Source organism: Elgaria multicarinata, chromosome 8, assembly GCF_023053635.1.
Source record: "Elgaria multicarinata webbii isolate HBS135686 ecotype San Diego chromosome 8, rElgMul1.1.pri, whole genome shotgun sequence".
NCBI lineage: Eukaryota > Metazoa > Chordata > Lepidosauria > Squamata > Anguidae > Elgaria > Elgaria multicarinata.
Genome location: NC_086178.1, coordinates 54,439,259 through 54,455,963, shown reverse-complemented (window position 1 = coordinate 54,455,963; position 16,705 = coordinate 54,439,259). Strand labels below are relative to the sequence as shown.

The 16,705-nt window shown below is 43.1% G+C and overlaps 1 protein-coding gene across 1 annotated transcript in view; it reads left to right on the top strand.

Moving 5' to 3' along the window:
• Positions 1–16,705, top strand: part of ARHGEF4 (Rho guanine nucleotide exchange factor 4) — a 194,965-nt gene that overhangs the window by 160,628 nt on the left and 17,632 nt on the right. The window contains 3 exon segments of the mRNA XM_063132447.1: positions 11,417–11,596; positions 14,873–15,067; positions 16,101–16,280. Coding sequence (XP_062988517.1) covers positions 11,417–11,596; positions 14,873–15,067; positions 16,101–16,280 — 555 coding nt within the window.

Genomic DNA, 16,705 nt, shown 5'->3' with positions numbered 1-16,705 from the left:
GTTCCTGTATCTTCAACAGTTGTATAGAAAAGGGAATTTCAGCAGGTGTGATTTGTATGCATGCAGCGCCTGGTGAAATTCCCTCTTCATCACAACTGTTAAAGCTGCAGGAATCCTGCCCTCTTTTGTATCTGGTCACTCTATAAAAGAGGGTAGGTTCCTGCAGCTTTAACAGTTGTGATGAAGAGGGAATTTCACCAGGTGCTGCATGCATACAAAAGACACCTGCTGAAGTTCCCTTTTCTATACAACTGTTAAAGATACAGGAGCCCTGTCCTCCTTTGCATATGGTCACCCTACATAACACTAAAATATGTGCTATTTGTGTGTCTTTACTGTGGAGTAGCTATGCATATGAACAATTTATACATGCAGTGGCCCTGTGATAGCAAACCTGGAACAGATCTATCATATCCATACAATCCCATCATGGTGATACTATATCCCTGTTGCACATTTATACCTTATAGAGTGACATCTATTCTGGTATTTGGGATAATACAGAAAAAAGTGGGAAATAATGCTACAAAAGCGGTATACATAATACAGAATGTCCCCGAACAGTTATCAGTGGACTTCCATACCAATAAAAAGCACTAGTGTAGATCTAGCCCTGATGAACATTTGATAATATAATTACACAGACATTAATAATTGTCCGGAAGTGTGCAAATGTAGCAGAGGCATGAGTCTTGTTTAGAGATTCATAAAATGGGTACAGTGAAATGCAAAGGGGTGGCTAAAGCTTGGTCCTGGTGCCTGTCATGCTTTGGTGCATAGAAGAGTGATGCATATACAAGTTGCACATATGCAGGCTGCTAACTACAAAGGAACATCACAATGGGTCACTGAATTTACTGCATGGCTGGTGTTCCAAGAGGGGAAATATAGGTTGCATACCTCACCTCTCCTTAGGAGAAAGGGGTAAATTGATCCTAAGCGTCCCTTGTTTAGACCATTGCCAGGCGCCTTTTGCAATGTGTGAAAGAATGCTAAGGCAGCTATTTGCTGATTTTAGTCCGTGCTCCCAGGCTAAACACTATAAAAAGGGGGGTTCTGATCATTATCTGCTGTCTTCCTGATTTATTCCCCAGCCCAAGGCACCAGGCTGAATGCATGGGAAGCTTGTTCTGAAATGAACAAAATGATGCTATCAGCGATTCTTTGAATTTGCTGTTATTTTGAGCAAAAGCATTAATGACATGGCTGAGATAACGTACCGAATGATAAATATACATATTTGTGCTGTGCTCATGAGCATGTTAAGCCTTGAATAAAGTACAAACAATGCAATTAATTGCTGTTATCTTTTAAACTCTTTTGGCCTGCTCCTTTAACCCTGACAATCTTAAGACGCTTCCAACATTCCCAAAGCTCAGCATTTTTTGGAGACAAGCTAAGCCTGGATCTTCACAATCCTAGTTGAAGTCATGATCATCTTCCCTTCCCCTGCTTAGTTCTCTCTTTGTATATAAGGTCAAGAGATATTCACATCTTCGGGACCCAAGGGACATTTCTTCAGGAGTAGTCTTGCCACCGTCTCCTTGAAGATAGCTGGGACTTCACCTCTCCCAAAGAGGGATTTATCTGGACTCAACTGGACACTCCTTTCCTGCTTGATGTAATAAGCCAAGCAAAGAAGGACCAAAAGTTTAGCATACAGTTGGTTGATTGGACTTGAGCAGCCATCTTGTCCACATCCTCAAGCCTTAATCATTGAAAGCCATTCCAGAAAAATGGACAATTCTGAACACTTCCCTCAGCTGATCTGCATTATCTCTTCAAAATATCTAGCAAACATGTCGCAGTATGCAAGAGTTCTTTTACATCTCCTACAGTGCTAGATCGCATGATCGGAGGGGGGCAAAACACTTTAAGATGTCCTGATAGTTAATTTAATATTGTATTGCTTTTATGTGCTCTTTTAACCAGTTTTATGCATTTGATTTATATTGTATTGTTGTACTTAATGTTGTTCCCCGCCTCAATTCAAAGAGAGAGATGGGTAAGAATGAAATATGTTGTTGTTGTTGTTAACTCTGCAAGGGCACAGTGGTGCTGGGGAAAATGTCTTATTCACCACCGTCACTGCCACACAGGAGGTTCAGTAGAGAGCAGCTACTTATATTTGGTTGTGTCATGCTCCCACTGGAAGACTCCTTGGAGGAGGACCATGAACCACCCACCACTAACAATGCCCAGGATCTGCCGGTAGACCAGGAGGATTCTAAACCCTCTGTGCTGACTACCATGATGTTGTGTTTCTCAGAAAACTTCTGCTTTCGATGGGAGGCAAATGACGAGGCTTGCTAAGTAATCCACAAAGCTTTTATTAAGCAACAAATGTCTCTTCTACCTGAAGAGAGTCTGACCTCTTGGAAACGTCCCCCTAGGCAAAACTATGCAATCTAAGCAAGACAATTGTCCGCTCAAGAAGAATAGGAAACCACTTCCCAAACGCCCGTAACATTAGGGAGCCTGGTGCGGAGGCAGGTTCTGGCATAATCGAACCGACTTTCTTATGCCTTCCTTCTGCGCCGTGCGTTTGAACTTCCAGTGAACCCTAGCATCAGCTAGCTTGTTGGGATGCTCACCTCAGGAAGAAACCTCACTTCCCACTGAGTGTGTAGGATTTGGCCTTGAGGAGATAAGCTCTGGAGAGGGCTGACTTCCAGCTGAGGAATCACCCGTGAGAGCTTCCTCCCCCACTGGTACAGGCTGGCTGGTGTCTGGCCTTCTAGTTCTGATTGATTACCTGAAAATCTTCTCCCAAAACAGGGGCAGTAGGGTTAGACATGACACATGATGGCATCTCCTGTGGGAGGCCAAGGACTCTGTCTCACAAATGGGGACAGGGGAACTCCAAAACCCTTGGGAGTGGAACCACCTGAAAAGACAGAAACTGAGAAGGTGTGCTAGACTGAGCCACCCAAGCCTCAGCTGTTAGTGACTGCAGCTGAAAAGGTCTTCCTACATGCAAGTAGACCTTTTCTCAAAAGAAGGTCTATTTGCATGTAGGAAGACCTTTTCAGCTGCAGTCACTAACAGCTGAGGCTTGGGTGTGGCTCTGTTAGCTCTGCATAAAAACAGCAGGGCTGAGAGAGTTACTGGAAATAAAGGTGAGCAGACTTTCCCAAGCCGCTCTGTATTAGGCATTCATTGTGCACTCATGTTTCTTTACTCACGGTAATTGGTTGTCATATTCCAGGGCCAGGCCTGTTCTTTGCAATCATTTTACTGCCCCCCCCCCCTTCTATTGAGGAAAGTCTGGTATTTCTGTAGAATGGTGGCATGACACCCTGGTGTATTTACACAATTCTGCTATACCATAGCACCACCTAGTGGTTGTGTAATGGAACGTATAGAAAGAGAAAGACACACACCCTATTTGGGGGGGGAGTATAAAGGAGCTGATCTTAATTCAACGAAGTATCAAGAAACAGAAGCCTTGCTAAAGTGGTGGGTTAAAAGCCTCATGTGGAAAAGTTCCCTGAATCTACCTTCCCTTGCCTTGACTGCTTCCTGGAATGAGGACTTCTGGACTGAACTTTGACTGTCCTTCTGCTTACCTCTTATCTGGTGTGTTGTCTGTAACCTGGACTGTTGAGGCCCTGCCTTTTGCGTGCTACCCGTTTGTGCTATCCGTCATGGACTCTTGGACCTTTGAGCCTGGAACTCTTTGGCTCAGACCCTGGGAAGGAGACTCTCTCTACTTGCATTCTAGCGGAGTCCCAGCTCCAGTGTATACCAAGGAACCAAATGGGATTGCTTATTTCAACCGGTGAAGTCATCACTGCATTTCACAGAGCGATCAGAGCTTCAACGGGAGCACTAGCCATACCGGCTAACCAATCTTTCAGAGCATTAAGGAATCCCTCAGGTTCCTTTTGTCTCCAAGGGCAGATGATTGTAATAGGCTCCTTGCCCCTGCAAACCTAAGCCTTAAGGGGAAGTGATCCAACCATAACAAAGTTCTAACAAAATGGCCTGAGATACAGACACCGGAATCCAAGAAAATCAGGATGCAAAAGCTCTGCTTTGGCACATGTTCTCTCCCCAGTGCTCCTATCCCTTCTTTGGTTCCTGGCCTCAACGGTGAGATGTCTTGCTTCTCAGGGATCAGAACCCACATAGCATATGAATGAAACTCTTAATGCAATCTAGTCAATAAAGCCCCATACTCTAGAGCAGGGGTGGGATCCAAGGGCCGCATGCTTTGCTAGGTGGTGGGTTGGAGGCTGCACATACATGCACATGTGTGCATGCAAACACACAGGAACATAGGAAGCTGCGTTACACTGAATCAGACCATTGACCCATCTAGCCCAGCTTTGTCAACACTGACTGGCAGCAGCTGTCCAGGATTTCAAGCAGGATTCTTCTTTCCTATTCTTATTTGGAGATGCCAGGGATGGAAACTGCGACCGTCCTAATACAAAGCAGGTGCTCTGTCACTCAGCAGTGGCCCCTCCCCCCCCACATATATATGCACTCCTATATACTTTGGATATGTTGTACATATGTGTCTAGTGTATGTGTGTCCATGTTCATATGTCACGCACTATCCCTAAGGCTCATAGCGGATCATAATTATGATTTTTCACTTGCAAAAGGAAAGGGAAGAAATAGTTTGCCGGTAATAATTCAATTCCCGAAACAAGCAGAGCAGTTTGCAGCTACGCTGGCATTTTGGACAGAGTTTGTCCTTGAGGGAGGGGGCACAGACTCCTAGTAGCTGTTAGGTGCGCTGTCCTGTCCTCATTGTAGTCCCAGGATTTCAGGAGCAAACAGGACTTCAAGAGTTTTCAGGGGGCAGCTGTGGAGTACAGTCGTCAGTAACCTCACTAATCGACACTGCTGTTTAATTCCCAAAAGCTGAATGGAGAGGAAGGAATTGGCAGGGGCGGGGGGAGTGGGGGGAGGCGGAGAAATACGTTAAGCTACCGAGGCCACTTTAGGGCTAAAGGTCGCCTGAAGCAGCTTAGGGCACTTCGCAGCTTTTAGATGGGCTTAAACTGTTTAAGCTGATTTAAGGCTTTAGATCAATTTAAGTTATTTGTGTCTTAGGGTTTAAGCATCAAAGTATTTTAAAATATTTTGGAAAGAAAATAAATGTATTTTGCTGGATTGCCAATCAATTAAAGCATTACAGTATCTCAGTACATATCCCCCCCCTTTTTTTTTGGTGGTGCTGGGGGAGAAAAATTGAATTAAGATAGTGGTTTCATTCTTAAAAATAATACCAGCATATAATGCATTGTTTGTGAGATAATCTTTAAAGCATTCACTTCTATGCAGGGACCCTCTGAGGCATCGGTGGGAGCTCCAACGTGCCCATGACCCATTATCTGCACTGGCAGGAACGCTCTGCACACACAATGGAGATGTAATTTTAATTTGCATCAGCAAATCTTATAAAATATTAACTACTTTAATTTGGCTGCAAACTGAAATTAATTGCCAAAGGTCTCATAAAGTATCAGACAATCAGATTTAAACAAAGCATTTGTAGTTCAAACAAACAAACAAACAAACAAAATCAATCCCCAGTCCTTCATCCTGCCTACCAAAAGCTGATTGGAGCTTATAATAACATCTTTGTCTTGCAAACTGTGATTTGTCTGCAAGACATTTTGCAGATAAAATCACTCTGATTCCCTTGGACTTGAACTCAAGCTTGTCAGTAGGAAGGGAAGGTTTCTACTGATTGGAGGAAGGGAAGGTTTATTAGCTACCTTTCGTCTTGTTGACCCTAAGGATGTAGGCAGAATCCTTGGATACAACCCTTCCTGATGAAGTCAGAGTTTGCCTCAGTAATTCATGCCCTAGTTACCTCCAGATTAGACCACTGTAACATGCTCTATGTGGGAACGCCCTTGAAAAGTCTTCAGAAACGGCAACTGGTGCAAAGTGCTATGGCTAAGACGCTGGCTGGAGTTAAGTGGACAGAATACGTCACTTCTATTTTGTATGATCTGTGCTAGTTCCTGGTTTGTTTCCTGACTCACTTCAAGGTGCTGGATTTAACCTTTAACACTCTGTGCAGGTCCGGTTGTGGACCACCTTCTTTCATATATTCCCTCCTTCTTGTTCCATCCATCATCTGAGGCACTTCTCAAGATCTCCAACTCTTTTGAAGTACAGTGGGTAGCTACCAGATGTAGGGCTTTCTCAGTAGTGGCACCTACCCAACTGACTTCTATCAGGCCCAAGCCTTCTGCTGTTTTAGTTGGCGGGTTAAAAGAAAAAAGCTTTGAAAAAAGGATTTGGGCTGATCTCTTTTCTTTTGCTTTATATTTTAGTACTGTTCCTTTCTTGCTGTTTATTTATTGCTGTTTGCATAAAATGTTGTTGTTTGTTGGTTTATAATTATATGGTTGTAAACATTTTGACTGTTAGGAATAGTGGGTATGATATATTGTTTTTATTGTTTAGTACTCTTGCTTTGTTAGCCACCTTGAGCAGGATCCATGTTTTAAAAATAAAATAAATAAATATTATAATACTTCACATTGATGCTCAGATGCAAGATCTGGCAAGTCCTCTGGCCTGGAAGGGTCCAGGGTAACAAGCGATGGCTCACAGAATGATGTCTTCTCCACCTTGGAGTCTGCCTCTGAGTCCGAGGGGGAATCAGAGCCAGAGAACATGACAAAAGAATGCTTCCAAATGGAGGAGTCCTAACAGGCGCAGTGTAGCTCTTTTGTCTTTTATACATTAAGAAAACAGACAGAAGAAGCAGTGGGAAAACAAGGGAGGGCTACAGGGGGAAGACAACGATGTATGGACCCTCATAAAATTATGTGAATTAGGCAAGGTGATGGCATGATAAAAGCCATGGCTGGAAACATCCAAAGGATTCACCTAGTAGTCCAACCGTCTGTTTTAAGAGGTGCCTATGAAAACCCACAAGCTTTCACTTCCCATCATTGTACTGAAAATTCCATAGAACAGGGGGGAAAGAAGTGACATCACCTCCTCCTTGCCATTGAAAGAGTAGCACATTATTCCAAGTCTCGCAAGCAGGGGCTAGGAGGGAATATTGGCACCGCATTGTTGAAGAATATTACTGTGGTCCAGGAGCTCAAGCAGCGACGTTGTGAGCAGCGCACTCCAGTTGCATGTCAGCACCAATTAGGCTGAGCTTCCTTCCCCTTCTTGTCAGTGATAGGAATGCACAGAGCCATATTGTATCAAGGATACATCAGTGCAAAAGGTCCACTTGAGAGTTCTTCCCATCTTGACATTGATTCGGAGTTCCTTGTTGAATATACCGCCCAGAGCGCTTCGGCTATGGGGCCGTATATAAATGCAATAAATAAATAAATAAAGTCTTTCAGCCAACTCTTTCACCTTAAACATTTGAGCTGCCATGTCTGTCTGTAAAGGTGTGATCCCCTTGGAACAATGTTTGGCTTGCCACCTGCTTTTGCAAAGTTTATACTGGTCGAGCTGTTGGCACACTCCATCCTGTGTGCTGCCTCTGCAGTCCTTAAACTCAGCCTTTAAACTTTGGCTTGATGTGGTGACTGAAATATCTGTATTCCTACTGAGATGTTGCCATGGCTGGAGGTCAAAATGTGTGAAATGAAGCCAGATTTTAATAACAATAACAACCTTGTACATGTTAAAGGAAATGATGAAGTGGGAATGTCAGATGTTGAGAAGTATTTGACTTTTTTAGCCATAGTTAAAACCCAGAGCAACAGTTAAGGAACGCAGAGCAGAAATAGTCATCCCTTCTGCTTAGTGGCTTTGGATGCTCCAGACTATGGGTTAGATGCAAAACTTCTCTCTTCTGATGGAAGGAAAACTTTGGATCCAACCAATCGCTACCAGATCAAGGATTATAGTGTCCAAAGAAGAAGTACCTAATTGAAAGGTACTCCTTTTTGCAGGGTTTAAAATTACCACTTCAATTTTGAAGAAATGCTAGCTTTGCCTTCTGTACAGTGTTCTCTTCCTTGAATATACAGTTTGCAGTTGACTGACCTACAAATCCGTTTGTGGGGAAGCATTCTGATATACAGTATATCCTTGATGAAGAACTGCTTTACGCTTAGCGTGTTATGCACCTGGTAGAAATAGAGGCTGATTTCTCAGCTCTTGTCCCTAAAGTACATTCTGTATTATTGGTGTTGAGTCATTACAGAGATATTTTAATAGAACTGAAGACCTAACAGATAAACTGGATGGATGTTTCCTAAAACAGATTTAATCCACAATTCACAAGCTGCAGAGGAAAGATGCACCCATAAAGTACTCAGAGATTTTATCTATTTTAATGTTGCCTAGAGCTTTTGCTGCAGGCAACATTAAAGACAATTATGCAGAGGTGAGCCACTTTAGACAAATGGGAGCTGAGTGGTTATGATGAGAATGCGCATAGAGATGTGTAGTTTGGCAACGTGCATTACAATGCATAGGAATAAATTACATCCTTACCATGTAATTATGTTAACCGGGATTGGCTGTGGCTGTTTTTCCTCCCTCCTGGCAGTATTTGTTCTGCTCCAACTCAGAAGGACTCCTGAAACAAATTCTAGTATATCATTTTCTGTATATGCTTTCTGACATCCTGCAATAAACCCAAGCCTGCTTAGAGAAAACTCTGTAAGGTTTCAACTGTATTTTGAAAGGAGAAGCAAACAAGTTGCAGCAGGATGCCACTGCGGATAGTTAAGAACATCCGCTGATGGTGGGGGGGGGGAATGCTAATGAGCTCTTAGAGCACCTGTGGTACAGTCAATATTCAGCTTCAGCTATACAGTGCTGCATTTGGACTGCAGGCACATTCCTGGCAAACTGGAAGTCTGGTATAAATAATCAGGAAGTCCTCCTCCCCATCTTAACGTACATCACTGCAAACAATGATGAGTGGCAGAAGAACTGGGCAGAGGCGGAAGGAGGACTGTTTTACTGTCTTTCAGCTTCTAGACCAGGGGTGGGCAGAAAGTAAATCTCCAGATGTTTCGGACTTCAGCTCCCAACATTTTTTACCATTGGCCGTTCTGGCAGGGACTTCTGGGAGTTGAAGCCTAAAACATCTGGAAATCTACCTTCTGGCTACCCCTGTTCTAGATAGAAGGCCTTAGAATAGTGCAGGCTCTTTGGGCACAAGTATGTTGCTGTTCAACACCGATGACTAGCCAGCTGGTACCATGTTCCTCATAACCTTTGTTACTGTGGCACTCACAACTGCAGCAAGAGCTGGCTTGAGTGTGGGAAATTACGACGTTCCTTGGATTCTTCCTGCAACAAAAGCGCTAACTAGGGAAAACATGTTTTAGATTGCCTGTAACAATTGCTCATTCCTTGCACAATAAACTTATTGTCTGAAAAAGCAGGTCATTGCATTTTCTTCACCTTACAAATAGCATCCTATTTGTCCTAACAAATTATACTATATATGTTTTTTTAATTAAATTATAGTGTAACCTTATATTGTTTCTCTCCATCTCCTGCCTTTGCTTCAAAATGTGATAGATATCTGGATCTATCTGTCTAAGTATCTATCATTTCTTAACTTCATCTGTGTCTGATGAGGCTTCTGAAGTTCTGTCCTTCCCAAAGATGTAATTAGCTTACTCCATGGTGGTATGATTGTAAAGCAAAGCAGTCTTTCTGTGGCACATTCCTATTACCCTTGCTAAGTGAACCATGAGAATGAAGCAGAGCAAATGTCACCATCAACAGCACTGATTAATTGCAAATCCTCAGCCTTGTGCTCGGAAAAAGCTTATGTTCATTAAAAGTTAACATGACTTTCAGCAGGCTATTGCCTGCTTGCTCATTTAGATGCATGCTTCGTATTATGCTGGTCAAATCCTTTGGTGGTGCTCTGTGCTGTACTGTTTAAGCGCATCGCAACATGGCATTAGGAAACAAGATTAACAGCACAATGCTCAAAAGTAAGTTAAGTTCTTCCAGGTACTTACTTCCAAGAAAATATGTTTAAGATTGTAGCTTTCTGTGCACACTTACATGGGAGTAAGCTCCATTGAACACACTTCTCAGTAAACATACAGAGGATTGTTTTGTAAGGAAGTGAAAAAGATCTGCCCATGGAAACAGGAATTTGTATGGGACTATTGATACCCATTGAAACTCTGGGGGTGTTTGGACAATTGCGCAGAGGGAAGAAGCCATTATGGCTTCTCCTGTTGCCCTGTGGGTGCCATGCATATTTGCATAACCCTCCATGATGCAGTACAGGTTGGTGTGCCATCTGACCTCAGCACGTGATGTCGTAGGTTTGGCTTCATATACCCACCCTACAACCTCTACCGCATGTCTTGGGTTGTAGGGTGGGTACGAAGGCTGCACCTGTGCTGGATTCAGACAACATGCCAATCCACACTGCATCATAGGGGATTATGCAAATGGTGGTCATGTGTGGCGGCTGGGTGGTGGTGAAGCCACAATGGCTTCTTCCTCCTTCGCAATGGCCCCAAACCAGTCTGAGACTAGGAGTCCCTGGGATTTTGATTGGAAAGAAGGGGATAGGGAGAGAAATTATACTTAAACATGCAGTGTTATATAGGTACATCTGGGAAAAGAAAATCAACCAGAAAAGTGAAGTTAGTTGCTTATTTGTAAAGGTAAATGAGGCATGGAAGGATAGAGCTGAGCCTTACCAATGGGCACCTTGTCTCAGTAAAACTCTGAAATCCAATGTGTTTGGGTTGTATCTTGCATATTAGTTGCATATTGATTCATCCTGTGTTGCATGCAGACTCTCTCCAGATAAGTCATGAGGCAGGACAGAAAGAAGGAATGCTTATATGTTAGCCAGATTTTTATTCAATCATGTGGCACACTAAATCCTTCTGTAGCCAAAACCCGGTAGAAATAAATGATGGTGGCAAGATAGATGTGTTTGATGGATTGCACACACACATATACATACCCTATTCTGTTATCAGTTAAATGCTAGAACAGTTTTTGAAAACTCATTTTTTAATGTTAAATTTTAACACAAGAAAAGAAAAAGAAAGGAAAATGTACTACATAGATGCTAAAACAGTTTTGATACATATGGAACTTGGTGTACATGGCAATAGTCCCCCAAATGTTTGACAATCCCACTTAGATTGATCCTAGGAAGACATCTGCTATCTTGGCCAGTTCCTTCCGCCATGTATCCAAACTGTAGTGCATTTTGAGCAGAGAGTGGACACAGCACGGTCTGTGGTTGCACCTTTTTTCTATCTGTACCAGTGAAGTTTATTTATTTATTACATTTCTATACCGCCCAATAGCCGGAGCTCTCTGGGCGGTTCACCTGCACATTGTGATTGTCTCAAGCACCTTGCCTTCTCTAGGACGGTTACTTGGACGACAAAAGCTGGGCACAGCCAGGTGAGCTGGAACGCCTGCAAAAGATCAGTTTGTAAAAATGCTTTCTCTATTCCAGCTCATCAGCGATGGTGGTGTGGTCTACGCAGAAGCACTCTGGGACCATGTCACCATGGATGACCAAGAGCTAGGCTTCAAGGCTGGGGACGTCGTGGAAGTCATGGATGCTACTAACAAAGAATGGTGGTGGGGCAGGATAATGGACAGCGAGGGCTGGTTCCCTGCCAGCTTCGTACGGGTAAGGACTGCTGCATTGTTTTTAAAGCTCTGTTTATTAACAGCAGGCATTGTAGCCCAAGACATTTTGCTGCTTGAGGCAAAGATGGCAAATATCATTCCACTCACCCCATTCCACATATAGAATCCAACTGGAGTGGCAGCTGAATCTTTCTTCAACAGTGGTGATGGGACAACTGCCTCCACCACACATGGGGGACACAGGCTAGCTTTGAGGACATGGGGGGGGTGGCCTCAGGAGGAATGGTGGGGGTTGGCACCCTTCTCCTTAGCATCTTCTGCCTGAGGCAGCTACCTCACTCTACCTAATAATAGGGCCAGCCCTGACAACAAGCTTTTCGGAGGAGGCATTTTGAGGAGACGAATCTATCTATCTATATCTGTCTATCTATCCAAATCTATTAATCCAAACCCTCTCGAAGTGGCATACAAGATAAAAAACACACAAAGTGGTCACAATAAAAATTACACAGAAACATGTTTCAGTAAAATGCATAAAAACATAGATTGCCAATTTAAAACCAATATAAACAAAAGTTACCCCAAAAAAGCCACAGTGGCACAGACTTAAGGAAAGGCTAGTGAAAAAGGTGGGTCTTCAGGGCTTTCCTGAAGACCTGCAAAGGGGCCTGACGAAGTCCTGATGGAAGTTGATTCCAGGTGTGCAGGGCCACCACTGAGAAGGCCCTCTCTCCTATACTCCTTAGTTTTGCCACCCTTTGCCGTGGGCAGATGAGAAGGGTCTCTCTTGATGACCTCAGAGTGTGGCAGGCTGGTAAGGGAGACGGCTGTCCTTCAAGTTGATTGGACCCAAATAAATGTTTCCTGTAGCTCTGAAGCAGAATATGTTTTGGAAATTGTTTGGACTTCTCTTAATTTGTACAAGATTAATCTCAATGCTATGAGTTATCTACCTGTGGCAAAACTGAATCAACTAACTAATGTAAAGGAACTGCAATGAAAATTTCAGAGGGGAAAAAGAAGCCATAAATGGATTTACAAATCATCATCATCATCATCCATACTCAGACAGTTCTAAAATATTGAAAGGTTTTGGTTTCCATTCTTGCTCTTCTGCCATCTTGTGGCCACCTAAAATAATAATATGAATCTTCGGGTTTCTTGAAGCGCTTCACTTGCTACCACTTTGTTGGGAGGAAGGAAGCTTGGGTTCCTCTAGCTCATAGAAGCACAATGAATCAATGAACGAATGACTCAAAGCTTATCCATGTGCTGGTGCGTTCTAGTTCTGAAAGTACAGTGTTTCTCTTGACCCAGCACTCAGTCCAGACCACTAAAACTTTCAGAACTTGATAACCACCCTGGCTTTCTTCCTGCCTCAGTCAATTTCCCCCATTTTCATAGCATTAAATAATATGTCTTCTTTTTCACAATTTAAAAACAATTGGGCGTGGAGAAGCCCAGCCAGGTGGCTCTGGAGCTCAGGGAAATGGCTCTTCAGCTAGAGAGTGGTTGAATGGTTGGCTTGCATAAAGGGTGGCTCCCTTCTCTCTTAGCATTCTTGCCCTGGAGCACGCAAGTTCCTTTAGCTAGAAGCTAAAGATGGGTGAATTTTCCTTGACCTGGAGCATGTCTACATGAGGGGTTTGCCCTGGGGTGGATTCGCAGTAGTGACATGTCATGTACATGACACAGCCGCCATTGCGAAGCCATCCGGGGGCAAACCCTGGAAACTCCGCTGAAAAATAGTCGGGCACTTACGCTGACTTTTTTGGCAGCGGAGTCTTGTCACAGCCCATGGTGCCTCCTGATTGGTTGCCATAGGCTGGATAGGGAAGAAGGTGGACCTCCAGGAGCTGGATACAAATAATAATAATAAAAATAATAATAAAAAAAACGGGTGAGGGAAGGAACAGGTAGCCAGAGGTAGGTCAGAAGGAGGAGAGGTGGTTTGGGTGCCCGTCCTCCTCCTCCTCTTCCTTGTCCTCCTCTGGCTGCCTTGTTCTTGCCCCATCCCTCCTGGTGCTCAGCGCCGTGGGGAAAGTTCACACTTGCGTTCCTTCCTGTGCAGATGCCAGTAAGGAACGCAAATGTGGGAGCCAGGCACCTTGCAGCACCAAAGCACCGCTGTCAAAATGGGCTTGTTTTGGATTGGGAGTTGCAGTTATATGAGAAAGTAGAGAATGCTTGTTTTTGTGTGTGTGTGTATTCTCCCCCCTCAATGCCAGTCCCAATCCTCGACCCCAGAACCTCTCCCCTCACCACCCCACTTACCTGGTGGCTGCAGCAGCTCTTTTTCTCCCCTCCTCTTTGAGGTTCGTCACGTGTGGGAACACACGCTCCCTACCGTCACTTCTCCACTCCTGGTTTCATTGCTCAGTTACTTCCTGTTTCAAAACAGGAAGTAAACAACGAGCACAAGGCCCATTCAGTTGGGTGTTCTAATCACGCTGCTTCTCCTGCACACAGCAGGAGAGAGCAGCAACTTCTGGTTTTAAAAATATTTTGGACTTTCTGTGGTTTTTCTTGTGGCGCAAGGAAGTCCAGAAGGGGCAGAAGGCACGCAGGAGGCAGACAACATCATGGGAGGGACCTGCGAAAAATCCGTGAGTGCCTAGTAATGAGCGTGCAATAAAATGCTCGTTGGATGGAGCCCTATGTCTTCCTTCTTTGTGGGGCTGGAAGCAGCTCCCCACTCTTCCTCTTTAGCAGGAGTTTCCCTCTCTCCTCCTCCCTTGTGCCTGTAACACTGCTGTGGCACATGATAGGTGCCAGGAAATCTGGGCCATACTATTTTTTTCAGGTTGCCTAACCAGGTGCCCTTGGAAAAGAATAAATTAGAGTAATGTCCCAGGTGCCAGGGAAGGGGAAGAGGAGAGATTCCCCTCTTCACTCACCCTCCCTGCTATAGTTGCAGATGTTCCAGAGAAGGGGGAGGGGAGGAGAAAGAGCCATTACTGCTGGAGAAGTAGCAGCCAATAAAATGGGTGGTAGTAGGAGAGATCCATTGCTCTCCAGCTCAGATTAAAATCTGAGCTGAACTCAGAGGCTCTTAATTAGTTCCCAGTTCCATAGTCTAAGCCCATAAATTATAGACTTCAGCAACAACACTAAATGGAACACCTACAGTAAGCTCCACCTTCCAACACATCTGTCCCTCCTTATGTATGAATATTTAAGTCCTAAGACTTAGGACTTAAGTCTTAGGACATCTCATAGAAATGAAATAAATAAATGAAAATAATAAATAATGAAAGTCAATATCGTACTGTCCCATGCTTATATGATGGAAATCTTCCTCCAATCTCTTCCACAGCTCCGAGTGAACCAGGATGAACCAATGGAAGACTACCCTCTGAAGTTAGAAGGTGGAAGGGAGGAAGACTCGAAAAATGCTTCCCACCGTTATGGCATGGGGCACACAACTAAGGATCAAATGAGAACCAATGTTATCAATGAAATCCTAAGCACAGAGAGAGATTACATCAAACACTTGAAGGACATCTGTGAGGTAACAAGACGTGCAGATAAAATATGTGTGATGCAGAGAATCAGCAGCGTCAGGCCCAAAGAACGTCATGAGCTGAATTTTAGAAAAAAGAAAACCAGTAATGTCTGGCATATGGAATTGTGTAAGAATTCTTTGAAAAGCTTTGAGCTCTTTATTGAGTTAAAGTATCCCATTGTTAATTTACTTCCATTTATTTATTTATTTATTTATTTTATTACATTTATATACCTCCCCATAGCTGAAGCTCTCTCGGCAGTTTACAAAAGTTAAAAACAATGAACATTAAAAACAGATATACAAAAATTTAAAACCATCAAAAGCATAAAACCAATATCAATTTAAAAACAACATGGAATATAAATGGCTTCATTCTCAAAGGTTCTCTGTGGAGTGACCGTGCAAGTACAATAATTTCTGCCACTACAGAAAATTATTTTTCTCACACAACACTAAAACATTGTGTCCAACATTCCCTTTAGTGACAGAGAAGCAAATCAGCTTGTGTTTCACTAAAATCCATACATTTGTCTTTTGACTCAGGTGTCACATTATATGTCAAGAAATACTTTTGTAAGCCGCCGTGAGAGCCTTTTTCGGCTGAATGGCGGCATAAAAATCCTTAAATAAATAAATAAATAAATAAAATTATGTTTCATCAGCTTCTAAGCAAAGCCAATCTGATCAAAATGCTCGCGGGGCATCTTTTAACATCTTTATGTGTTCCTTACAATTCTAAAGTGTTGCTTTTGAATGAGACCTCAAGAAGTAGCTTAACTTCACTAAACTGGAGACTTCTACTATGTCTGCTTCTAGTTTTTGAACTTCTTCGAAGCAGTTGCTTGAGTGTTGAATGCAGAAACGAAGTTTAGTTTTGTTTCTGTTTCTGCAGTAATCGGTGTTTCCTTCACGTTTCCATGATCTCTGATCTGCTTGAGCACCATTAGAGGGTTCCATCAGCCTGCTTAGGCATATTGACAAGGAGCAAGTTGGCTGCCATTATTTTTTATTTTGTCTCTCCCTTTTTTCTTTTCAGGGCTATATCAAACAGTGCCGTAAAAGAGCAGATATGTTCACAGAGGAGCAGCTGAAGACAATCTTTGGGAATATTGAAGATATCTATAAGTGCCAGAAAAAATTTGTTAAAGCGCTGGAGAAGAAATTCAACAAAGACTACCCACACCTGAGTGAGATTGGCTCCTGCTTCTTGGAATATGTAAGTTGGTGGGTGTACATATGTGGGCAAGTGACCACTTGGGCAGTGACAGAAGCTGGTGGTTTGGCAACTATAATTCTTCTCCGCTGGAAATAACATTGGGTGTGTTAAAAGCTGCAGGTCTTGGATCTTATTATTGCAAACAGTTATTTTCCATGTTTTTATAGGGAAATGTGGTTTTTGGCAAAGACTATTGATGTTCTAATTATTACTGCAATGCTATGATCTTGCAGAGAGTCATCTTTTTGAATGGAGACGTGCTGAATCTATCAGCCATTTTAAGATTATTGGGGTGGGGGGTACAAACAGATCATAGACTGACTGATCAGGCAACTTGCTCTGGATTTGTTTTCAAAATGGAATTCAAAATGTTAAAGATTGAATAGGGAGGTGACAGACTTAAAACCAGTTTATTTATTTATTCC